Below are 24,302 nucleotides of genomic sequence, written 5' to 3'. Positions count from 1 at the left end.
GTGAAAGGAAAAGCATAAACACTATGAATGTATCCCTTGCTGTTTATCTCAGCTTGTGCAGCTCAGCATGATGAGCTTTCTAGAAATCTAAACAGCAACAAAGAGGAGACGATGAAAAGACGACTCTTGGAGATCCGTGTTATTTGGTACTGATAACACCTGACAGACACTTCACAGAATAAAATGCACGTAAAGCTACAGAAACACAATCGCTAATTTAAAAAAGCAGTGTAATATGACACATAACAAATAATACACGGGGAAGGAAAATCCACGCAAATGTCGAACAAGCTAAAACTGAAGAGAAAAATAAGGCGTGAACACTGTTTGAGCTTCCTGCTTTCATGCACAAAACTGCAATTGGACATTTTCTCTCAATATGCAGAAAGATGAACTAACGTGGCTGATTATGACCTTTTGTTTGCTTTGGAGTTGAGGGAGATTTAAGTCACCATCCCCCTGTAACTGCTCTGTGGTATTGTACATTTCCAGTACGTTCGATGAGTGTGATGAGTCAGACAGCGGGGTCGTGTAGTCTGCAGGATACTTGGCCGGTATAGTCCAGTATAATGCACAGCCCCACCGGATGGCTTGTGCAAACAGTCGTTTAACTCTGGAGCTTCCAGAAGATGGTCTGTCTGTCCTCTGCGCCTGTGATCACCGCGGTGCACAGCTCGTTCATCCACATGGCTGTGACGGCACCTGCGCAAAGACACACTTTACAATCAACATGTGCGTAATAATAATGTAAAATGTACAGGTAGCATTAGCATAAGCATTGGCTTGAAGCACGTACGAGAAAGCAGGTGAGCTGCTGTACCTGAGTGTGCAGGGATCCTCTTGGTGACAGTGTTGCTGAGCAGGTCCCACAGCAGGAGGTCACCAGACTGCCCCCCACACAGCACTGAGCTCCCGTCCCAGCAGAAACACCTGGACCCACACAGACGGTAAGTCCGTAAGAAGACTGTGAATCAGTTGTTGAGAGATACGTTCTCCGAGCTCATGCACAAAACAAATTCAAGGTTCTGGACTGGAGGAATGAAAATGCTCCCAGCTGCTCAGCAGACAGCCAGTCTCAGATCAGTGTGTTTCCCGCTGCACTTGCAGCACATGCACCAGTCCATTTAGGAATGTAGAAACTAAGTAGAGTCAGTTTTTACCTACAGACTAATTTCAGTGCCTCTGTCACTGTGTGTGTGTGTGTGTGTGTGTGTGTGTGTGTGTGTGTGTGTGTGTGTGTGTGTGTGTGTGTGTGTGTGTGTGTCGTACCTCTGCTCCTCCTCTGCTTTCACTGATGAGATCACCATTCCCGTCTGGACGTCGATAACCTTCATACAGGAGTCAGCGCCGACACTGAGAACATGTCGGCTATCTGAGGATGCAAAGATCATTGCTTTAAAGCCGTCTGCTGTCTGTACTAGGTGGTTCCCTGTCTTGCCTGGATGTGCCACTTTAACACAGGATCAATCTTTCACATTTTCTAATTTCTCAAGCACAGCTTTGAAAACTGCTAATTTTGCTTCGTGAGAGAGGCAACAAGAAAAGATTTTAAAAATGGCCAGCTAGCATACAGTGCAGTACAGTACTCCTGTCATATACCCCGCTTTTTATAAGCCTTATAGACATTCAGTTACAAAATACAACCAGATGTTTCCTGGATAATAAAGTTTATGAGGTGTAATGGTGCAAACAGTGCTGCCAGGAAACACCTACAGTACCTCTGTGATGTTGGCTGAGTTGCCCTCTGTAAGGAAGACAGCTAAACAAATAAAGCAGCTGCCCCTTCAATGTGCAGTGTGTTCAAATTAAAGCAGGTTTGAAGATGCAAAACAATGAGGCAGAACCAATTACTGCGCTCTGCATCGGTCCCTGAAGGCAACATTTCAATTGCACCAGCTGAAAGGCAGATAAACCAGTCAAGAAGCTTCTTGGTAACCTTTAAGAGTGAAACAAGAGGAGTGTCCAGCAGGGTGATTTACCACCTATGCACGGTGCTTGTAGCGTTTTCTTCACCAACTAGCTCTGAAAGTGTCACATCGGCTGGTCGGACCGTACCTGGACTAAAGGCCATGTGGTGGATGGTTCCAGAGTGGCAGTGGACTTGCTGCAGGGTTGTGTAGCTGCTGGTGTCCCAGATGGTGACCGTTCCATCTTTGCAGCCAGTCACGAGCAGAGTCCCCGCTGGATTCAGACCAATGGTGTTAACCTGCGTGCACGTGCCACAAAGGTGATATCACAGAGGGAAAGCGAGACGCTTATCCTTCAAGGTCATTTGGTTTTTTTAGAGGATTCTAACCCTGTGAAGTGTATTTGTTAAGAATGTGCGTGACATAACTGTTATTTCACACAACATTAAAACACAGAATATGAGTAAGTAAACTTTTTCCAGCCTGATAGTAAAGATATTTTCAGTTTTTGATTCATGAGAGAAGCCAATCACGCCTCTTCTGAGGGTTCAGTCAATTACAGATAAACTCCACATTGGCACTCAAAGCACACATATTTCATGAGTTAGTGATGCACCCTCAAACAGCTCGCACATGTAACATGCAGTCAGCCTCCTCACTCACCCCAGCGTCATGTTCCAACTCAGCCAGTAAGTGAAACTGGGATCTCTTGTGACTGGATGAGCCGTGAGAAGCGCACTGCCACACCTGTGAAATAAACAACATCACCTCTCAATCAGGACAACAACACACCCCATAAAAACACTAACATGCACCACATCTGTCTGCAGCTGTCTGACCCTCAGCATGGACATCACAGCAGAGCAACTGCTCATTATCAAAGTCTTTACCTTGACAGTGGAATCCCAGGACGCCGTGTACAGCCGCTCATCAAACCAACACATTCCACTGACGGCGTCGTCGTGTCCCATCAGCGTGTCCTGCCGCCTGCCGTACGGGATGGAGTAGAAATAACTGATGGAAGAGAAAGAATGTGAAAATACGTCCGAAGACCAAATCAAACGTCCGTACTTGCATGTCCTGTACATACATGTTGTTGTCCCACGAAGAACACACCACAGTTTTACCATCAGCCAGCATCAAACACGACGACAGCGCCTGAAAAACAATCGAGGGGTTTCTTGTTTAGAGAGCTGGACACGCAGCCGGAGACGGTGGCGTGGAGAGTAAAGACAGCTGCGTACCATGTTAGAGAAGGACATGCTTCTCTGGAAGTCCTTGAGCTCTTTGGAAAACATTTTAAGCGTTGAGTCTGGAATAGAGAGCAGTACAGTTGAGAAATATGCAGTGGCCATTTAATGACCAATAACAGTGGTCATTTCAGCTTAACTCAGCTGTAACCAGCACTGACTTGTGCTCTCCTTCAACGAGAGTAAAACACTACATCTGACTGCTTCTGATGCTTCTCAAAATAGAGGAACCTCAGAGGGCAACTGAAGGCAGAAGTGAGAAGTCATCCTGTCGGTACATACACACGAGCCTGTAATAGACGCTGCTGCCTTACAGTATCTCAGCTAACACTGTGGTTTTCCGTACATCTTGCCGCACAAAGAGGCCTGTTTTTCATCCCTTTTCTGCCTCAGTGATAATTGCTATTTGTCTGCTTTGAGATATTTTCCAGACCTTGGGATGTGGAGAAAATAGCTGCTCCATCTCGAGTCACAGCGATGCCCGTCACAGCCCTGCACATTCAACAGAAAGGCTCATAAGCATAGCATTATGCAGAAATGTCTACAAAAAGAAAAACGTGGTGGGATGTACTTGGGTTAGTGTAGCAGTCACACTATTACAGTTCACACAGGCAAACGTGGGACAGAGGGAGGACAGCTTTGAAATGCTTGTCTAGAAAGGTGAGGAAACACTTTGTTTCTCTGCAGATATTGATTTATGTCTCTAAATTGGAGGAAGTGGTTTTACAGCAGCCACCTGCCCTCAGTTGTTCCCCCTTCTACAAGTGTCCCCTCCATGCATTCTAATAAGCCACTGTTCTCAAAACTCAGCTTTGTGTGCACTTCCTCATATTTGAACCCGAGCTTTCATGTCAGTTCATATGAGGACTAGCAACGCAATTATATTTGTACTTCGTCAGCCAGCCGTGCGCCTCTCGACTTACTCCTTGTGGATCTTGTGGCTGGAGACCAGTTTAAGATTTCCCATGTGTGCCCAGGCCAACTTCCTGCTCTCCTCAGTCAGGTCCTCAAAGGACGAGTCCTCACTCTGAGAGGCTGCAAAACAGCACAGGGACAACTGCTGCAGGGACATATAGGTATATGTAGGTGGAGGCAAGCGCTGCATTCACAGACAACTACTGTCTTCTGCCTCTCTCCTTTAAGTGTGGGTGTGTGTGTGTGTTTCTACCTGGAGACAGCTCACTGAGTGGCGAGTTGACGCTGGAGCTCCGGGTCATGTTGTGAAACCTCGGTGTGATCCTCTGAGGGTGGGGGCTGGTGAACAGCTGTTTGGGCGTCTGGCCGAACTCCAGGATCTGTGTCAGCATGGCGATTCTCTGGTCAGGGTCCTCGATGCTTCGCAGCGAAACGGAAAGTTAGTCACACAGCGCGATGTTAAATATCTTTAAATATCATGAGGGGTGATTTTCTTTGATACCTGTCACAGTCAATGCCGCCTTCGTACGTCAGCGGGTGAAACACTGAAAGGCAATGTGATAAATGTGAGTCTTTATCCAGTTTTGGGGGGTTTGATGGTGAAAACATCTGCTGGTAGTTTTACCATTATGGGCTGCGATAGCTTCACTGCCTCTCTGTTTAAAGCCAAACACCAGGTCGATCCACTCGTGGAGGTGCTCCGACACATACTGACTCTCCAGAGCCGTCTTGTGCTTCTGGAGAAAGTCACTGCTGTCTGGAGTCGTGACAGAGAGGATACAGGAAATGTGCACAAAGCTTTATGCATCATGTTCAGAAGGATATGACACCTGGGTCAGACAGAGCTTACATGCACACCATGATCAGCTGATCAGGAAGTTACCTGAGGCCCACGGCGGGAGAACGACATCGCCAACGAAGCTTCCGTTCTGCTTTCTGCCCAAATCAAGACTCAGCTTGTTTTCCAGAAAGCTGGGGTCGTTCCCGTAGAACTCTGGAATCAGCTGCATCATGAAACACATACACAAGGCAGACAGCGTGTCATGAAACACACGAAACATACAAATATACTGCTTTGCCAGAAAGAAACCGTGTGTCCGACTGGAAAGCCACACAGTGTGTGCTGTACAGGCTGACAGTCGCCAGCAACTGAGCAGCAGCAACTTCAGTGTGTCTCTGACATCATATAAAGATTCATAGTTTACCTCTTTGAAGTCAGTCGCCCCCTCTAAGCAGTTTTTCCATGTTTCACCTATGCTGTAACAGATCAATGCAGGTCAGTGAATAAGTGCAAGCAAGTGTTATCATTTACACATTAAATATTGTGTGTATGTGTTATAATTTGTTTTTTTCCATGCTATTCATAAACCGTCAACAGAAAACATCTAACTGGAACTTGTATGCATGGTTATGATGTACCTGTTAAACATGCGGTCTGCATGGTCGTAGCGGCCATTCTGGAGACACAGCATGTGCTCTGGAGCTGCAGGGGACAACATCATAAGCAAAATATTAAAAACACAGCCCCATTTTCAGTCGAAACAAAGATGGCAGCCACGTGCCAACAGACCCAGAACGCATTTGCAGTAGAAATCACCTCATATTAACAGCATCATGAACAACCTTTTCTATCAAGTTTGAAAATGTCATGTTGCCATGAAGAATCTGAGCTTGCACGTTGGTGTCACACCTGCCGACTGATGACCTGACAGGCTTTGCACTTGATCAACCTCAGTCTCCTGCACACAGTGACAGTGTTTCCACAGTGCAGACAGGCATGCGGATAAAAACACGCCATCTGGTTGAGCAGCTGTCAACCGTGCTTGAACACACTGAACACACCGCGTGCTGCGGCTTGAAGGAGGAAGTGCGACACGTACCGACTCTGACCAGGTAAAACAGGACGTAGCCCGGAGAGGAGTAGTGGCTGCCGTACATGAAGGAGGGCTCAGGCATGCCTCTGTAGCGAGCCTGTGAACGGGAGAACTCAGAGGTTACCGTGACTAGAGATTCTCACACAACAGAAACAGCATGTAGCAAACACTCAGCTGCAGATACATCAACAGCTAATCCGTGAAGGTTTTCAGCCTGACTGCGGTTGAACAGATGCAGCAGAGTCTCACCAGCAGTCTGTCTAGTCGCTCTTTGTTCAGAGCTCCCACAGGTTTGCTGAGGTCTCTGAAGGTGGCGGCGTTTGTCATATCTGGGAAAACACAAACACACAATATCAGTCCTGAGAACATGCAGACAGATCACCTCAGGCCTCTGCAGTCACATGTTGTGTTTCTCTGCTGTGGACCCACCCAGCTGCCCACTGCTGTAGTCAGCGAGGACCCAGGGGAAGACGGGATACTGGGAGAGGTCGTTGCAGCTGCGGTCGGCCAGGTTGTTGAGGTGAAGGAGATACTGGTAGTTGCTCAGGTGGCCGCGCTGCCATTGCAGCATGTAGCTCTCTGCTGTGTGCTCTGTCACGTGGTTCTCTGAGCAACACGGAGGGAAAGCAGCGCAGTTAAGTCAGTCGTGTGTTAAGGGGTTTCACCAATACTGCTTTCCATGCCTTTGAGTTTTCTCACCCAAGAAAGTGGCGATGTAGTAGTAGATCTCATCTCTGTCAGCTGTGTTGTAAAACTTCAGGTAGATGTCAGAGCAGAAATCATTCTCAGTGCAGAACACCTCAAGACCCTGGGCGAGGACAGACATGCACCAAAAGACATGCAATCATCCCGCTTGTATAGTGAATGCGAGTTCACGCACCGCAATATTATTCATTGGGTTGCTCGCTGTGCTCACCAGTGGTCTGAGTCCATGCCGTCTTTTGTAGATTCTCCTGACTCTGTGGAGTTTGATCTGAATCACCTGTTCCTGAGATGACAAGACACGCAGAAATGATAGAATTACCTCAACTGTATACCCGACTGAGGGGTCTGAGCCTGTCCACTGAGTCCTATCCACTGTGCGGCAGCTCACCGGATATCCGTTGAGCGGCTGGAAGTAGAGGTTTTCATCTGTTATGCAGACGTGTCCCGGATTGGACACCAGAGGCAGGACCATCTCCACCGCACACTCCATGTGGGGCTTCTCACCTACACTCTGAAAGCTTTACAGCACATTCCCAAACTTATCAAGCTGCATGCTCACAAACATAAGCGATAATACAACATTTGGTTTAGTTACTGTATGTCATTAAAATGTGGTGTAACAGACAGAAGAACGTGACTCAAAGCATCACGTCAAGAGATAGAAAAGTTCCTGTTTGAGGTCAGCGTACCAGTTTTTGTCAAAAGATGACCTCGCCAGTCGGGACTGTAAATTGGCTGCAATCTAGAAACAGACAAGAAGAAATGTATAGTTGATCACAGATCGTGAGCAAAGAAAACATTAATCAAGCAAGATCATATGGCATGAAGTACAGGAAGCAGAGCGGCTCGGCCGTGCTGTTCATCCTGGCCTACTGTGTGCTCGCACTTTAAATACTGATCGACTCACCATTGCAGTCTGGTCCCCGAGCTTATCCAGACAGGACGCCCTGTGGAGCTGCAAAATTCAGCACAGTCACAAAGAGCAGAGCGACACCTGTGCGACTGAAGCAGCGGAGGAAGTAAACCTTCCTCCTAATATTGGTTCAAAGTAGCTACGTACCTGCAGTAACGTTTGAACGACATCTTCAGTCTTATTCCAAACTTCCAACTGGAAAGTCATTTTCTTTACCCCCTGCCAAAGTGACATGAGTCATGAGCAAAATAAACAAGTTTCTTCTGCACTCGTTCAGCCAAATCGTCATCAGAGGAGACCACCCGCCGGGTTTCAGCTGACTCACCCTTTCATTTCTGTACGGTGCTATGACGTTGCTTTCTTTGATGTAAATGACCTGAAAAGTGTAAATGAGATTTGTGCATTTACTTTGGCAATCTGTCACGATCAATAAAACAGCGCTGGAGCAATTAAATGAGACAAGTGAGGACACAAATCAACCTCACCTGCCCAGAGGAAATGGAGATGGCGGACGGACGAGGCCTATGAGGGAAACACAGGTTAAAATACCAGAAAATATCACTGGAATAGTTCCAACCAAAGCTAAAAAAAAAGACAGAAATTAAACCCAAAGACACCAAAAGCCACATCATTTGCATATGGCTGCTTCAGATTCACTTCCTAAGTACAGCGAACATCTGCAGGTCACTCTGAAGTCACCAAACCGGTTTGACAGACTAATTAAAGATGAGCGTGTGAACTGAGCCAGAGATGAAGCCGTGCTCACTCGTTGAAAGGGTTGTTCTCCTTCTCCACAAACTCAATCTTCTTACAGTCTCGGAGAGGAATCTGCAGAAAGGGAAACAACATCACTCCGTGCCAGGACTGCCGAACACCTTGTGGAGGCTTTCATATCAATATTTCCAGTTTATGACAACTTCCTTATTTTTTTTAACACCTCATTTCTTTATGGATAAAAAACAAAACAGAACATTGTCTCTAGTAGCAAGAAGTCAGAAGAAATACTAGACATTCAACTATTATTCAAACCTTTAAAATTGGCTCTTCGAGATCATCTGGATCAAATATGACAGATCTGGAACAGACCTTGAATGAGCCTCTGATTTTTCTGCAAGGAAAACAGGAAATGTTAGCTTGTTAGCACTCTGAAGCGCTCGCCCCTGCAGTTAAATAGTAGGAAGAAATGAATTCAAACAACAGTGTATGGAAGCAGAATTTACTAATTCACCAAGCGCCTGAAATGTGCATGAAGTTGTGTTTTGTACGGCTCTTGTACTGTTTTGTGTTTTAAAGAGATCCTGCAGATTTCAAGGCTGATTGGACTAAGTGGCAAACAGTGTGAAATAGCGAGCTGACAGGAAGAGACAGAGTTCTACTAATGACACAACATGAAGAGGCGAAAGACGCCCGTTATCGCCGTAAAGTTCACATCACTCAGGATTAGCATCGATCTTTGCCTTCTTGGACACATGTTCCCGCTGCTTTGATACGACAACAAAACAAAATCGTGTGAATGATCTTGTTCTGAGAGTCTTGTGAAGTCTTTTAGTTTGTTCAAGCCTCCAAAACAAAAGACGATGTTTGAACAGCTGCTTCTTACGGGAGAACACGACTACAACTAAGTCCTTGAACAAACGCCAGATCATTACAATAGAAGAGCTGCAGGCTTCTTGCACAGTTTGGGGTTTAAAAACCAACATGACGATCAGGATTATCGCGGATGATGACAGGAAGACCAAAACTAAAAGAAACTGGTGAAGCAATGCAACGATTTGAAAGCAAGTCTCAGTGGAGCGATGAGAGTTAGCTGGGGATGAAGCATCGTCGCTAACAATCTGAATTACCTCTCCTTCTTTGAACTGCTTGTCACGTTATGAGCAGTGTGCTGTTCAAAATAATACTCCTCCAAATCCAGCAACAAGAGAGAAAACCTGGAGGAGAAACAGGAGTGACATGAATTATTAAAGGGGGCACCACCACAAAGTGTGCTTCCAGGTTTTGGGAGTATTTGAGACCCTGCCAGTGGTTTGTTTACATTAGTGATGTTAGTAAGTACACAGAGCAGTAAAACAGGCTCATAACTTCAATAATGATCAGTGGAAAAACACACAAATTGTAAATTATTATTGAGGAAGACAAACTCTTTAATTACATGTGAATTCAGCTCAAATGAAGGTGGTCAAAAAAAATCAGTGATGCGCCTTTAAAGGTCCATATACAATAACACCAAAGTACAATACCCACACAGCAGGGGCTGTAATCTTTTGATAAAAGATAAAACATGTCACTGCATAATATTACAAATCATGATGAATGAAGCGCTGCGGTGCTACAGATATGAGGGAACGTGCTTCTCAGGTGCAGACCTCAGCAAATATCACATCATCATTATTTGCATTTTTTTTTGTGTGAAAATGAAACTCAAAAATGAGCGTCCCCCACGATAACTGTGACTCATTTTTTTCACTGAACAAGAGGTTCATAGAGACTGAGCTGTCCCAGCGCTGGCTGGATTTTATCAGGCTAATTACATTCAACAAATATGGTGACAGTCTGTTGGTATTATCATGGTGCAGACGACTCTGCAAAGGGTGTACATTGTACATACAAGCACCTATAAAATGTTAAATTATGGTGATACAGAAACAGTTAACAGCAGCAGTGAGTGATGTCCTAAAACCAGCTGTATGACGGCGACAATGTAGTCAGAGTAATTTCAGGATTGTTTACCCAGCAGTATTTCTACTTTCTAGTACTGATAGTACTCCAAAGCCACATCACTGCTTTATAGTAATGTGGTTTTAAGTGTGCGACACTTCCTTCCTTTACAGAAGTGTAAACTGCTTTAACTTTCTCAACCGAAATTGGACTTAAATTCAAAACGATTCTATGAAATAATCAAGGTTAGAAGGTCAGATTGCATTGAAATAAATCTAAATAAAGGCGGTAGAATTGCTGCCACTTTTTCTCACTTATATCGTCATATTTGCCAAGTATTAGCCATAATGTAACCACTGATCCAAATTTAAGGATGCGTTAGCTCAAATAGCTAATTCAGGAGGCTAATGTTGGTGTTTACCTTTGCCTGGAAAAGCATTTTGAGTAAAGTTCAATTATCTTAAAACAACATTTCAAAGGCTGCACTGCTGGACACCAGATGTTGTCTGCCTCACTGAAAAAGCTCATCCTCAAGCTACAAACTGGACCGCTGAGCCTCCAAACTTTGTGATGTCACAGAATCGTACAGGTGCAGGTGTCAAACTGCAGTTTTAGGTGAGCACAGAGAAACTTTCCCCCTTCAGCTGAAGAAACTCTGCACACACACAACACTCTGCACAGTGACGCTCGAACATCCCAGTAAAGCAGCAATAAGAAAACCCATTTGTGAGAGGAGAAGGGAGCTTTAAGTGTCTTTGAAAAGCTCTGTGGAGCCTCACCCTGCTGGGGCTGAGACACACACACACACACACACACACACACACACACACACACACACACACACACACACAGTGTTTCCCACATCTCTGCTACACAAATGTGCACAGTCAGCATCACCCATGAGTCAGAGCGATCCCAATTATGAGAATAAGACACCAGGTTTTTCCTCCCACTGTCTTTGTCAGTGCAACTCTAAAACCACAGCGACAGCAGCAATATCAGAGTCAGTATCAGTATCAGGAGAGGAGAGGAAGCCTGGAATAAACCTGGGTCATCACAGAGGAGGATTCAATGGAGAAGCAGCTCTGGTGACTCAAGCAAAAGTGCAATCAATCTAGAAATCAAATTTTTCCTCACACGCGCCCCTGTGCACTCTGCTAATGAAGGCAGCTGGTCTGCAAACAGCTGATGCTGAAGTCAAAGTGCACTGAGCTGGGATGAAATTCAATGCCTCAGCCCGGAGCATCATCTAAAAGCTTCTGAGAGATGGCTCCGGTGGTAAATTCAACATATATTATTCAACGAGGACTTATTCAACAAGATGCTCCTTCAACATTTAATCACAATGGCTATGTGGCCCAGCATGCACTTTGGCTGATCTGTGATGCTCGTATCAGCTGCACATGAACACTGTTGCTCCTGTGAGGTCAGAAAGAGCCTCGAGTGGAGTTTTAAGGTCACGCAGAGTCACACCAGCAGCACACGGTCCCATGTTCCTCTGCGTGCCGTCAATAACAGCAGTGCAGCAGCGCTGACAGCGAAGCTCTCATTAGCTGAGTGGCCCAGCCGGACTCCGCAATGGGGTTCAACCCGAGCCGAGGAAAAACACACGGCTGCCGCTGCGGAGCCCCCACGACGACCCCTCGTGTCTGTCACAACGCTAGCTGGTGTGTTAACAACAGGCGAGGCGGCACTAACCTTTCTTTAGGTCGTTCCTGCGTCCGTAAAAAAGCCATGACTGTACACCATCCTCAGCAGACAGTGAACGGCGGCCAGCCTCAGTCAGAGCCTCGTAAACACGGAAACTTGCTGGACACCACGTGACTGACCCGCAGACAAACGATCCCTGAACGAAGGAAAGCAGCGAGGTGTCACTCTGACTCTATTTCTGGGTACCATAACAGATTTCAGATCAGGCTGAGGTATCGTTCATTTATCGACATGGTATTTGTTTTTCATGCTGCATGGTGAAAAAGTTCGTTTTGAGATATTATTTTAATTGGTTTTTTGAATAGACAAAAATTGATTGGTGCCTATATTGTGGATTATAAAACACATCGTTATTGGTGATGATGAAGATGCTGAAAAGTGTTTCAGTGTACTTACTATAATCAGTGAATCTAAATACCTAGACATATTTTTCATCGACACCACTGGATCCCAGCCTTTTTCCTTAAGGGATTCCTTTTCTTGCATTGAGTAAACTGACAACCTCTGATTAAAACACATATTTTATGGATATTTCATATCATATTCAATGCTTAATAATAACAACAGCACAGAACAGCTGATCAACTGCACGATTAACACAAACACTGAATGCAATAACTGCAGAAAGTTTGAATAAAAAAAAAAAAATTATTCTGAGCAGATATTTCCTGTGCGTATTGCATCAGACATGAATTTTCCTGATATTTTTAGGGAACTTTATACACCATTCTCTCTGTATTATTTATACTTAACAGGCTTCTTTTCTGACAAATACAATGTTTTCTTTTTGCTGTCATGTAGCTGTTGTTACTTACAACAGGTAAGTACATACTTTCTCTGTTTAACAGAGAGTGAAGCCTTTCAATATAGCTTGTATTCAAGTCTTCTCTGTGCCTTAATCCTGTGACATTTTTAAAATAAATTTGAATCATTACTGATTTACCTGATTTTCTGCTCAATTGAATGTTTCATCTTTAAAATGGTAGAAAATATTGGAAACTATACAAAAACATATATATTGATCATTAGTGTTACTTTTAAATAAAAAAGATAAAATAAAATAATGCATTTGAATTTGATTAAATAGTCTGCTTTTTACTTTTGTATTTTACAAACCACTTTGAGCTGCACATTGTGCAGGAAATTTGCTTTACAAAACAAAGTTATAATTATTGTTATTATCATCATTACTATTATTCTTGAATTCAATTTGATATAAAAGTAATAAATAACATATCCTCACATTATTATTGTTGTTGTTGTTGTTGTTGTGTTTTTGCTTGAAAAATAACAATTACAATAATAACTAATAACAATTAGTTGATTATCAAAACACCTGGCAACAAATTTTCTGTCACTCGTTTTTTAGAAGAACGACTGATTTCTGTGACTCCATGCTGGGTTGCAGTGTTTGATTTTAGGGGACTTGCTTTATTTCGAATACCTACATATTTGGAACTTTCTAATTATAAATGAGCGACATACCATAATAAACACTGGTTAGCGTTTAATACCAAAACGTCCTGTGAAAAAGGAGAAAACGCGCATGCACGAAGCTGCATGACGCACTTCTCTACGTTCCTGCAGTTAGGGTAATCTCTCTACCATAGACGATCTTTGACACAACGTCTTGACGTGTCGTCGGGGACAGTGAGGGAAGTTTCCGATCTTGAAATGTCTCTAGTTTGAAACAGGCGAAATGTTTTACATGTGGTACTGTTTTTTGTGAGGAACCATGTCCCCGCTGCAGTGTGTCGGCAGGTCAACATGCAGTGGAGAAGACATTTCACTGGCCTCGCTTTCAGCTTCGTTTTCGTTGTATCATATTTCACGAATAAGGTGAGTGTTGAGTTTTAAGACGAGGTGGTTTGGCGTCAACTCCAAGAAACTCCCATCTCAATTCCTGCGCATTTACCCGTCAGACAACCTGACTTATTCCTTTGAAAATTGCGTAAAATTGCAATGAAACGCTGTTAATCAGTAATAAACATGAAGTGAACATGACCGTTTCGAATTGCTGTTACCAATCAGACGTGAACGGGACACATCAAAGCAGCACTGTCAATAACCCGGACTCTTATTTTGGTAGGAAGTAGTTGCAGGAAATGAATGCGAACAAGTTGTAATGCTGGCATGTTGTTGGATGTAGAGTGCGCCGAATCAAAGAATAAAGCCAACCTATAACAATATATTAAGTTGTCTTGTAGTAAGCGTTTTTGCAGATATTCAGTGACACATTAAATTGATAAAATTGGTAAAAGTCCATAACCTGAATTATATGTTTTGTTTTTCTTTTTCAGTTTGTCCTGTCAGTGCTAAAATTCACCTACCCAACTTTATTCCAAGGGTGAGTAGAAAAATATTTTATGTGGAACCTCTTCATGTTTCATCCTTTCATGGTCATTGAGAGTGTGCAGGCACTTTAAAGGTCAAACAAGTAATTTGAATTCAAGAGCAGGAATGGTCTTATAGGCCACATGTTGCTCTTGAGAGAAATACATGTACAGTTCATGAACCTGAAAAATGTGAGCTAAATAAAGCATTTTAAATCTGCGTCTTGCCTGTTATGCCTGTCACAAATGAGTGTTGAAATACTTTTTCTGCCTTTTGTGTCCGCCAATGTGACAAAATGCATATTTCCAGATGGCAGACGTTTATCGGGGCTACCCTGCTCCTGCTCTCTGGGAAGCTGGGATGGGTGGAAATGAGCCGCATCACCAGGTACTTTTCACACGCTCCCCTGAGGATTCACACTCAGCTGTTTTCAGTGGCTGCAGTCAGGAGGTGCATTATTAAAGGGCCAGTGTTACGCTCATTTTCATGGGTGTTTACCAGAAAATATTTAGATGCTGATCAAAAAACACGTTATTTTCCTGTACTGTCCACTGCTGCAGCGCCTCTATTCACCTTCTCTCCGAAACACTCAATTTTAGTGCTAGTAGTCTCTTTAAGGCCCCCCAGCACTCTGAAAAACCAAGCCTCCTCTGATTGGTCAGCTCTAACAGGCCTGAGCATCAGCTCTGCTGATATTTGTATTGTTTGGAAATCTCACTTCCTGCACTGTGGGACTTTTATGAGCTTTATTTGCTGTGTTTTAATGTTGTGTTACAGATCTGCAGCTCTTTCTTGGCTTCCAGGCTCCCTCCTGTTTGTAGGAAACATATATGCTGGTTCCAGAGCCTTATCACGCATAGTACGTCATTTAAACTAGCCTACCACCTTTAGACATAGCATCTTTTCAGATCCACTAACTGTATTTTTAATAATAAAGTATATTGTTGCCTTATTCAGTATATACTGGTGAGACAACACTGATAAAATCATTGTTTTTCTTTCCAGGACATTCCTTTTTTCTTCACTCTTCAAAATTCTTCTCACGTTGTTAGTTACATAATCTTGAAGGTCGTCCACAGAGAGGTAAGAGCCTGCACTGGCTGCTGTATGTGAATATCAACAATGATGTGCCGTGCACTCTCTCCCTCCGCGCTCCTTAATCTTGTTCAGTGGAGGCAAATGCAGGAATATGAAGTAGAAAAGGCACCCCTGCCTTATGACCTTGAACACCCTGTACAGCCACGTTCTCCATCTTACACAAGCGTTAACCACCACTTTGATATATTTCACTCTGTAAAATGTGCTCTGATCTGTCTTCATCAACAGAAGGCACAATGGCTGAAATTCATCAGGTTTGTTGCCCTTTTTCCTTCACCTGAGTAGTCGTACAGTATGCTGATCATGGATCAGTAGAAGCTGCAAATATGTGACCACATCTTCAAATGTTCTTTTTCTAGTTTATGCCTCATGCTGCTCTCAACCATCAACCTCCCTTTCTATGATCCTCAGGTAATAATTGTCATCAAATAGTGAATTTCTTATTACAGTGCTATAATTTCAGGAACTATACTTAGTTTTGGGGTCGTTTGCCACAACAAATGCACTGTTTATGTTTGCCTCTTCTGCAGTTTGACCACAGTGGTTACCTGTGGGCTGTCGGCCATCTGTTCTGTGTTGGTAAGTCTAAGAATATGCAGAGATGCTATGCTATTAAATTAGCATAAGGGTTGTATGAAGAAAAGAACAGCAGCCCAAGGTTTGAGCCTTGAGGGACGCCACGGATTACTGAAAAAGGTTGAGGTTTAGAGTGTGAGGTGAGCCAGTTCAGTCCGGCTTAGAAGGATGAGCTGTGACAAAGGTTGTATTTAAGATGACCACCATTAATATGTGCATTAACAAGGACTCATCAAAGTCAACGTTCACCTTGAAAATGAGATTTACTGCAAGATGTTCTGACAGATGTGAGAATATCATTGAATTTTTCAGGTGCATACAGGGTGTTTCAAGTTCGCTACAAACCCAGTAATTTAAGGTACGTCTGAGCACAATTATGCTGTTAAAACTGGAAAACATACGACACTTGGCTTGAAGCAAACATAAAGTGCCATTTTTCATCTTTAAGTTGTTAAAACCTCTCTGCTGATGGAACCAAATGAAGAAATACTGTACTTCTTTCATTTCATTGAAGACTCTTTTTGTGATGTTTCTTTGCAGTGACCTTGAGCAACAGTGCATTAACTACCTGTACAGGTAAGAATAAATCATTCGAAATAACTGTTACATTGTTACTGATACTTAATAAGCACCCTAAAGGACGTAACTCATTTGTCAGTGCATGTGTAAATGATTAAATCAGTCTTTTTTAAAAGGTTTTCTTCTAGTTGTAGTCCCTGCAGACCTGGATTTGTTTCATTCTTTTTCATGTGACAAATGAAAGGTTGACAAAACATCACCTCAGAACTTGTTTTCCTATCTTTGCACAACAGCGTGCTGTTGCTGGCCATCGCTGCTCACCCAACAGGTATGAACGAGCCTGTGCAGATGTTGCAAGTGGGTTAATGCTAAGACGATAAAAGTTGCAACAGCCCAATGTAGATTTTGTTCCTGGACTTGTCTCTGAGCATTTCTCTTTTTACACCATCTGCTGTGTTGTAACTCTGATGCATACGTTTAAAGAATACAACATCCGCATTTGCATCTTGCAAACAAATCTTTGTATGTCTACAGGTGACCTCATGGCTGCTTTGGAGTTCCCCTCCCTTCAGTCCCACACGTTTCACTGTGGCTGCTGTGCCAGGTGAAAGCCTTCACACACTTTGTGGCTTGTTTCTGTGCATTGAATAGAGCTACCTACATAGTTTTCTGCCTAATATTCTCCTATGTTAATGAGAGAAACACTAGCATACAGTTCATTCTGTGGTAGTAAAACAGAATATATTTTAGCTGCCAGTTGTCATTTGACAGTGAATACACTGTTAATGTAATGGGATATCATAAGTGCACAACATGAGCAATTAACTGCATCACGTGCAGGCCTGCAGATACAGTAATCTGTAGGTGGTTAGAAGTAGATCTGTTAGAAAGTCATAACTTGTTTCAGCGTCAGCCATGCTTGACACTCCATTAAACAAGTCTGCAAAGTATTATCCACTTTGATCCTTTAAAAGGTTTAATTTTCATGCTAGAAATCAAAGGTAATTGTCTGCGTTCAGCAGGAGAACTCATTCATTGTGTGATTTCACAGCGCACTGCTGGGCTTTTTTCTGCTGTTGGCCACAGTCAAACTGAAAAGTGGATTTTCCCTCGAGCACTTGGAGGCCTGGATCTTTTTGTCTAAGGTGACTGTTTATCATATCTTTTTCAAATTTACACTGTAGAGTCTTCTGTCACAATTCGCACAATGAAAACCTTGTAATCAGCAAAATGATTATTTGACTATGGTTTTGACAATTGATTACTCCTCCTGCTTTCTTTCCAGGTTACTGCCATGTCCCTCTCCCCATTTATTTTCCATATGGACATTAATGCCCCAGCTCTTCTTTGGTAAGCCCCTCGCCTGCATGTGTTAGGTACTAAAATAACTGAGAAATGTTTTCCATCAGTGACTCTGAGGATTTCTTGTCTCGTGCTTGGTTCCAGTGTGCTCGTCAGTCATGTTGCAGAGGCCCTGCTGGTGTATTCTGAGAGAGAATCTCAGCCGTGATGAGATTAACCCACAACTTGCACTTCCGAAAGAGATTTATTTTTAAGAAAAAGTATTTTATTATTTTCACATTGTTTTTTTGTTTTCTTTTCACCTCTGTGCTGATGAAATGCTGACCAAATAAAATGATCTTTAGGTAAATGTGCAGTTATTGGATGCAGTAAAGCAAAGTGGAATGTTTGATGATGGTATAACTTGGGTCACATACATCACTCAGTACAGTATGGAGTTAATTCTTACTTATCCAAACCGCATTCACTATCTAAAAACAGCTCAACACAAGCCAGTCAGCCAGTCTGCACACACAGACAGAACATTCAAATTACAGACTTAAAAGTGGAAAACAAACACTTGAGAAGGGACGAGACAGAGCTGCACTGTACTCCCAGTGTAATTTTAACACAGTGACCAGCTTGTTCTTCACATAATGCTGTCCGTGAACGGGCCAATCGCAACACTTCTTCCATAGAGACGAACGTACTTTTAGCTCTGCTGCTGGTTTCGCTTTGGGGAGAATAAAGCATTGAGTGGTTGTCGTCTGCGAGAATGTGCCTGTGGATTCTGTTCTTCCTTGATATAACCTAGAAGGAAGATTATATATCAGTGTTGATGATGCTACTGTGACTTCTCTGTGTATCTTTCACGTCATGACGGGGTGCTGTAACACTGAAGACATTGTAAGGATGGTTTACAGGGACAGTTCACCCTAAAATCAAAATAAATAGCACTGCAGATAAGAGGAAATAAAATGTTTTAGTCCCGTTAAAATGTTCTGCTGATGCTGAGCCAATGAGGTCTGATGGAAGGTTTAACTGGAAAGTAAAAGCGGTTGAATTACCTCTGTCAATGCACGTCTGAGTTGATGGAAATCCAACTTCCCAGAAGTTCTCAGGAGTACAAGGAGGAATATACAGAAATCTGTGTCTGGAACACGCCGACAGCTTCTTCTGTTTTTCCTCCTCTGGGAGATGGGCGTAATACTGTGGGAAATGAAGCATCCTTAAAATCCGAGCACTGGCGAAACACATTTGACAATAAATGAAAATACTTACAATTTCACATTCCTTGCAGGTGGTGCCTTTCAGTTTTCTCCTCTCGTCCTTCTTGCGAACCACAGTCACATGTGCAAATGCCGGGCGTCTAATCCAAAAAGAGAAAATGTCAAGGGCGGGAAATTGAAAATATCTGCGAGCATGTAGTCTATTAATGTGATAGTTGATGAGAAAAAAACCTGTTTCTTACTGTGCTTTGTTTTCTTTACTTTGGCTCATTGTGTTTTCATGAGGATCTTGATCTACTTTGGGAGATTCAAACAAAGACACGAACACGAGTTACATTTAAGAACTGACATCTAATATTCAGTTTGACTGAATCTAAAAGCTTACTGTCATCATCCTCTTCTTCTTCTTTGTCGTCAGCACCATCCTCATCATCGTCTTCATCACAGGGCTGACTCTGGCCTAAGTGTGAGCTGTTGTAAGACTTGTACTCCCCGTAAGCTGTTGTGTCAAACATCATATCCAAACTGTCATTCGCCTTCTCGCCAAGTCCTGAAAAAGAAGACAGACAAAACGGTTTGTATCTCAGCACATTCGACACGTTTTACATTAGTTGGGAATTTCCCCTCGAGGGACGAATAAAGGAATATTGAATTGAATTGAAGCTATCAGATAAGACCAGTCATCTTGAGTTAACCTCAGTGTCAATCACAACATGTCAGTAAGCAGGTGTGGTTTATATTCACCAGACACAGTGTCCCTTCTGTCGGTGGTGTTTTCTCCCCGACGCTGCAGGACGCTGTGACTGACCCAGGTGCAGTCAGTATCTACCAGTTCTCCTTCACACTCCTGCTCATCCTTGTGGGAAGAGATAAAACGGCCTGGTGTAAGTGACTCCATCTACCCGCCATGTCAATCACAGAGAAATTACATGAGCGAACAGTGTTTAAAAAAAATATATTAAGTTGCGTTTGTTTCTCAGGTACCTCGTCTCCTCTCCACTCACTGTCATACATGGACAAGGCGAGCGCGGGGTCAATGCTCCACATGGGCTCCAAACTGCACTTCCCTTCAGGTGGGAGAGCAGAGTTAGCATGGTCACATTCATTTTTACTGTTAATTCTAAAGAAATATTCAGCCTATAATCAGCCATTTAGAGGGTGTGCATTGCATTGCATTGCAGGTCAGACACAACACTCTGCCTGAGATGCACAGACAACTCACCATCCTCTTCGTCCTGTCGGTCATGTGAGGCATTCAGCTCCTGCAGGGGGCTTCCTCTCGTCCCACCACCACCCTTGTTTGCTTCTCCTCTAACACTTGGCTTCTTGAAGGCAGGACTTGTACAGGAAACATCTGGCCTTTGGATGGAAGTCCCATGTTGTGCTGACTGAACCTGCTCAGTGTTAAAGGAATCACATTATTCTGCTTTTGAACTGCTGAAATGTCACTTCTAGAGACACAAGAAGTGTCTTAGAAAAATGCTGGGTAAAAGACAAGTCTTTTGGACACATCTCTAACCTTGATGTCCAGTGGATCCTTCTCAAAGCTTTGACTGCTTAAAGGTGCTGAGGTTCGTTTCATCAGCTCTTCTTGTATGTGACTGCTTTCCCTCTGCTTGTCCATCCCTTCCTGGACTCCTTTTTTCTCCTCTTGCATGTCTGGCTCACATTCCTCCTTCTTCCGTTTCGCTTGGTTAATGGAGCCGCCCTCTGAGAAGCGTTTGACACGTGGCAGAATAGATGGGGATCTCTCTGTGGTGGAGTCTGGACTGTGGATCAGCGTGGATAAAGGGGAGGACTGGTAAAGCCTTGAGCCGGGGAAACAAACAGGGTCGTGTTATTGGAGTGGCTTTTGCTCGACTGCGTGAATAAAGAACAAAATTCAGTCCCAGCTGTCATCCTTACTTCATATGAACATCATACTTCCGGGGGTTTTTTGAGCTGCTTTGCTGGCCTTCAGATGTTTTCTGAGAAAAGAGGATGAGGAAAACAATTAGACACTGCTGAAAATGTGTATGGGTTCAGTCTTTTTGATCAGTCCTGTGAACGCATTTAATTTTAGACAAAATCTCTCTTGAAAAAGCCCAGAAAATATCTAAATATTTACTTTCTCTGACAACTTTACACTTGTATAAAGCCTTCCTACCAGGTGACGCCTGTCAAAAAGTTCAAGGGCACAGGTTTCTGCTATTGCTTCTTCCAGATTCACGTCATCTGTAACGAGAAAGAGACCCAGCAGTCACGACACCTGAACACATCTCACCAACAGTAGCTTATGAGTTTTAAAGAAGAAGTGTGAGGCTAGATGATGAATTTACAGCCCAGTCACTCACTTACTTACTGGTGTTTCGTGTTTTTGTGGAGATAAATGTTGCCCAGTGATCATCTATGATTTCTAGTCTTCCTGTTTTTACATTCATTTCTAGAATAAAGATGATACATAATAGGAATTCAGTGGGTGAAATCATACTTGCGACTTGGGATGTGTCCAGTTCACAGGTGTTGGGTACAAGCACTTCTGCTCTTCCAGGATTCTTTGCAACATCAACCAATCCCTTATTTAGTTCTTTAAAAAAAAAAAAAAGAACACGTTAGAGGACTTGACGTCTTCAGACAAGACCAATGAGCATTAAAAGTTTGAATATACTAATGCAGACTGACCGTTGAAAAGCGAGTTGTTTGACTGTAATAGAGGCATCTCTGCATAGCGAACATGCTTCTTTTTGTCAGTATTTCTGCGTTTCTTCAGTTTGTTTGCCACAGGCAGCGAGCTCGGCAGGACCGGCGAGTCTGGAATGATGCCGTCCTCTTGCTCTGGGGACGTGGCCTGCTGGAGCTCTGAACTGATAGAAACAACATCTGCAATGGTTAACTGGGAACTGAAACTATACTGTTAATGCTCATACCTCCATAACCCTGCCCTCCTGTCCAGATGTATGGAGGATCAAAGCAGAAGTGAAACCACTAAGATTTATGTTTCAGCTGCAACTCCTACAGTGTTTGTAGTTGTGTTGGGGAGCTTTTACTAAAAAACTGCTGATAAAATACAGAAAATTCCAGTATTTAATTTTTTTGCATGTCAAAAAACATTTCAATTAAGTATGACGAGCACAGTAAACTATCTTACCGAGACATCTTTAATTTTTGTAGTTCAGTACGAAGTTTTCTGTTTTCATCTTCAAGGCTGTTTCTTTCATTCTCTGGGGAACAAATGACACATCAGTGTTTCTCACACACTCACACACACACACACACACACACACACATTACATCACAATAACACTGTGCCCTTCAACATGGAGTCATATGTTGTGGTAAACTGATATGGCCAATATTAAAACATGTCATCATTTCTCATGAACATAGGCTTATCTGTATTTACACAAGACCACAGCCATGTTACCAGCTCTGTCCCTCTCTCATCTCCTTTTATAACTGGTTCAAGCCTCCAGACTGGCAGAACATAAATGCGTTCTCTCTTTTTGACTGTGCTGAGCTGCAGTTAGTCACCTCTGTATCCAACAGTGGAATAATAAGAACAATGAATAAACTCACTCAGTGTGGTGATGAGGCGCAAATTCTGGACCTGGTGGACTTTCAGGTTGTCCTCTAAGATGGCACATCGATCACACTCTCCCGCACGGAGCCTGGAAAGAGGCAACACAGTTGTTGGTCTTTGTAACACACTGTTCCAACAAAACCCACCTTTGAGGAAGTTACCTTTCTTCCAGGAGACTGATGGCATCCTGCAGGGTTTTGTTTTGCTCCTTCAGCTGCTGGCTGCGATTGTAAAACACCTCAAGTCTCTGAGCATCTCTGTAGAAAACAAATGCAATGAGAGGTTGGAAATAGAGACAAGGCTGTATTTTATTCACAAATCTAAAGCCAGGCTATACAAATATTAATGTTATTACTATGTTAATTAAAAGGCAGTGACAATATACTCACAAACAGCGCTCCTTTTTCAACTTGCTCACTTTTGCCTCCAGTTCTACAAAACAAGAAATGCCATGTTGATGAGTGTGAAACTCAATGCAAAAAAAACCCAACTAGACTTTATTTTCGTGTTTGACTTCAGTATAACCTACATGACCCATTTAAGAAATTCACTTTACGTCTACATACAGGATATCATGGGTCCATTACCTTGCAGTGCATTCTGGTGGCACTCTCTGAGCTGCCGCCATAAATCCTCAAACAGGTCAGTCTGTTTGGGAGTCCCGCTGCTCAGACCAGGGCTGCTCATCCTCCCTTCACTGCTCAAACCCAGCGAGCCCTCCTGCTACCTGCCAGCACTACCTGTGCAGCACGAAGAAAACTGTTTGTCACAGATTTATGTATTAATTCGTGAGTTCAGTAATAAACTCAACCTTATTTCAGCCCAGTCAACCCAGCTACAAGTGATTAGAATAATGTTTCATACTATTTTGGTTAATATATTTCATACCCTTTCCTTCCTTCACTAACACGAATTTCATATTATATGTGCGCAGAGAAAGAGTCTTGGCGTTTGGTCTTTTATTTCAACTATGTGAGCAATAACAAGCGTTCATATTTTTTGGTCTGTGTATAAACCTTACTTTGCTATGCTACAATATATAGAGACATCTGAAAAGTGACGTAAATAAAGCTCACAGCTAACTTTAACTAGCTAGCTATAAATTAGCACTCGAAGTCTCGCTGACGTTCCATTTAAACGCACACTGGCCACGCGCTGATACACCTTCACGCCAACAACACGTTCATGCTAGCATTACACATTCTGTACAACTTAAGCTCTGAATTCTTATTATTTCTCTGCTTTTAACGAAACCATCAATGGAGATTTGGCTCCGCCTTTGACGTTACGCATATTGAACAGCTTTTCTTGGCTGTAAACAAATCAACATTAAGTTACTGCGACACACGCTAAGGTTACACAACTGGCCGCCGCTGCCTTTTTAAAATGAACAAAACTTACAACCGACTCCAAGAAACACGCAGAGGGTTTCAAGGCGAATATGTGGATGCAGCTACTACAGCGTCTTGTTGATAACTTCACAACAAAATTCAGATTCGCGCGCCGAAGTGCATGCTGGGAATTCTTCTTCTTCTACCTCCTTCTGTTCTTCTTCTTCGAGGTTTATTGGACTTCAGAAAATGAAGAACCATTTCATTAACGCCACCAATTGGTATGGCGTGTGGATCAGATTGCCTGGCATTTACAATATTCAGTTGTCTTCTTGTGCAGCTCCTGCGGAAACTTCGACGCCCTCTCCTGTTCAAAGTTACCGCCGTTAAAACAAATAATAATAATGATAAATTTTGGAATTATTTCATCTTTTGATAGGATG

At 43.1% G+C, this 24,302-nt stretch overlaps 3 protein-coding genes across 4 annotated transcripts; 1 reads left to right on the top strand and 2 right to left on the bottom strand.

Annotated features, from left to right (window-relative positions):
- Positions 1 to 124: 124 nt before the first annotated feature.
- On the bottom strand, positions 125 to 12,022 carry nsmaf (neutral sphingomyelinase (N-SMase) activation associated factor). Of its 2 annotated transcripts, XM_070985974.1 has the most exons (31): positions 11,921 to 12,022; positions 9,409 to 9,495; positions 8,594 to 8,672; positions 8,331 to 8,392; positions 8,050 to 8,086; positions 7,890 to 7,940; positions 7,712 to 7,783; positions 7,559 to 7,606; positions 7,341 to 7,393; positions 7,040 to 7,169; positions 6,863 to 6,934; positions 6,646 to 6,754; positions 6,376 to 6,552; positions 6,196 to 6,275; positions 5,953 to 6,043; positions 5,492 to 5,555; positions 5,278 to 5,329; positions 4,956 to 5,076; positions 4,698 to 4,829; positions 4,575 to 4,617; positions 4,326 to 4,492; positions 4,081 to 4,192; positions 3,591 to 3,649; positions 3,152 to 3,219; positions 2,998 to 3,065; positions 2,798 to 2,921; positions 2,571 to 2,654; positions 2,056 to 2,206; positions 1,270 to 1,372; positions 821 to 930; positions 125 to 702 (listed from the first exon to the last, which is right to left on the bottom strand). In XM_070985974.1, the coding sequence occupies exons 1-31, from the start codon at positions 11,956 to 11,958 to the stop codon at positions 608 to 610; spliced, it is 2,739 nt and encodes a 912-aa protein (XP_070842075.1). In that variant the 5' UTR covers positions 11,959 to 12,022; the 3' UTR covers positions 125 to 607. The 2 variants fall into 2 exon arrangements, with proteins under 2 accessions (XP_070842075.1, XP_070842076.1); XM_070985975.1 differs by lacking the exons at positions 6,376 to 6,552; positions 6,646 to 6,754; positions 6,863 to 6,934; ... (8 more) ...; positions 9,409 to 9,495; positions 11,921 to 12,022 and having other exon boundaries at positions 5,278 to 5,324; positions 6,196 to 6,242.
- A 1,605-nt stretch (positions 12,023 to 13,627) lies between these two features.
- LOC139346664 (UDP-N-acetylglucosamine transporter TMEM241 homolog) lies at positions 13,628 to 18,003 on the top strand. Its single transcript, XM_070985864.1, has 15 exons — positions 13,628 to 13,771; positions 14,233 to 14,279; positions 14,576 to 14,653; positions 15,044 to 15,125; positions 15,272 to 15,349; positions 15,593 to 15,618; positions 15,724 to 15,775; positions 15,895 to 15,943; positions 16,253 to 16,298; positions 16,481 to 16,516; positions 16,753 to 16,787; positions 16,994 to 17,063; positions 17,511 to 17,604; positions 17,745 to 17,809; positions 17,906 to 18,003. The coding sequence occupies exons 1-15, from the start codon at positions 13,700 to 13,702 to the stop codon at positions 17,967 to 17,969; spliced, it is 894 nt and encodes a 297-aa protein (XP_070841965.1). The 5' UTR covers positions 13,628 to 13,699; the 3' UTR covers positions 17,970 to 18,003.
- Positions 17,988 to 24,072, bottom strand: rbbp8 (retinoblastoma binding protein 8). Its single transcript, XM_070985863.1, has 19 exons — positions 23,930 to 24,072; positions 23,116 to 23,268; positions 22,918 to 22,960; positions 22,690 to 22,785; positions 22,525 to 22,616; positions 22,097 to 22,169; positions 21,631 to 21,812; positions 21,440 to 21,535; positions 21,116 to 21,183; positions 20,875 to 20,936; positions 20,489 to 20,777; positions 20,192 to 20,363; positions 19,954 to 20,036; positions 19,714 to 19,825; positions 19,355 to 19,519; positions 19,212 to 19,266; positions 19,022 to 19,109; positions 18,808 to 18,949; positions 17,988 to 18,550 (listed from the first exon to the last, which is right to left on the bottom strand). Exons 2-19 carry the CDS (start codon positions 23,213 to 23,215, stop codon positions 18,453 to 18,455), a joined length of 2,016 nt encoding a protein of 671 aa, XP_070841964.1. The 5' UTR covers positions 23,216 to 23,268; positions 23,930 to 24,072; the 3' UTR covers positions 17,988 to 18,452.
- Positions 24,073 to 24,302: the final 230 nt, after the last annotated feature.

Source organism: Chaetodon trifascialis, chromosome 18 (assembly GCF_039877785.1).
Source record: "Chaetodon trifascialis isolate fChaTrf1 chromosome 18, fChaTrf1.hap1, whole genome shotgun sequence".
In the NCBI taxonomy this organism is placed as follows: Eukaryota; Metazoa; Chordata; class Actinopteri; order Chaetodontiformes; family Chaetodontidae; genus Chaetodon; species Chaetodon trifascialis.
This window is presented reverse-complemented; position numbering and strand designations above follow the sequence as displayed.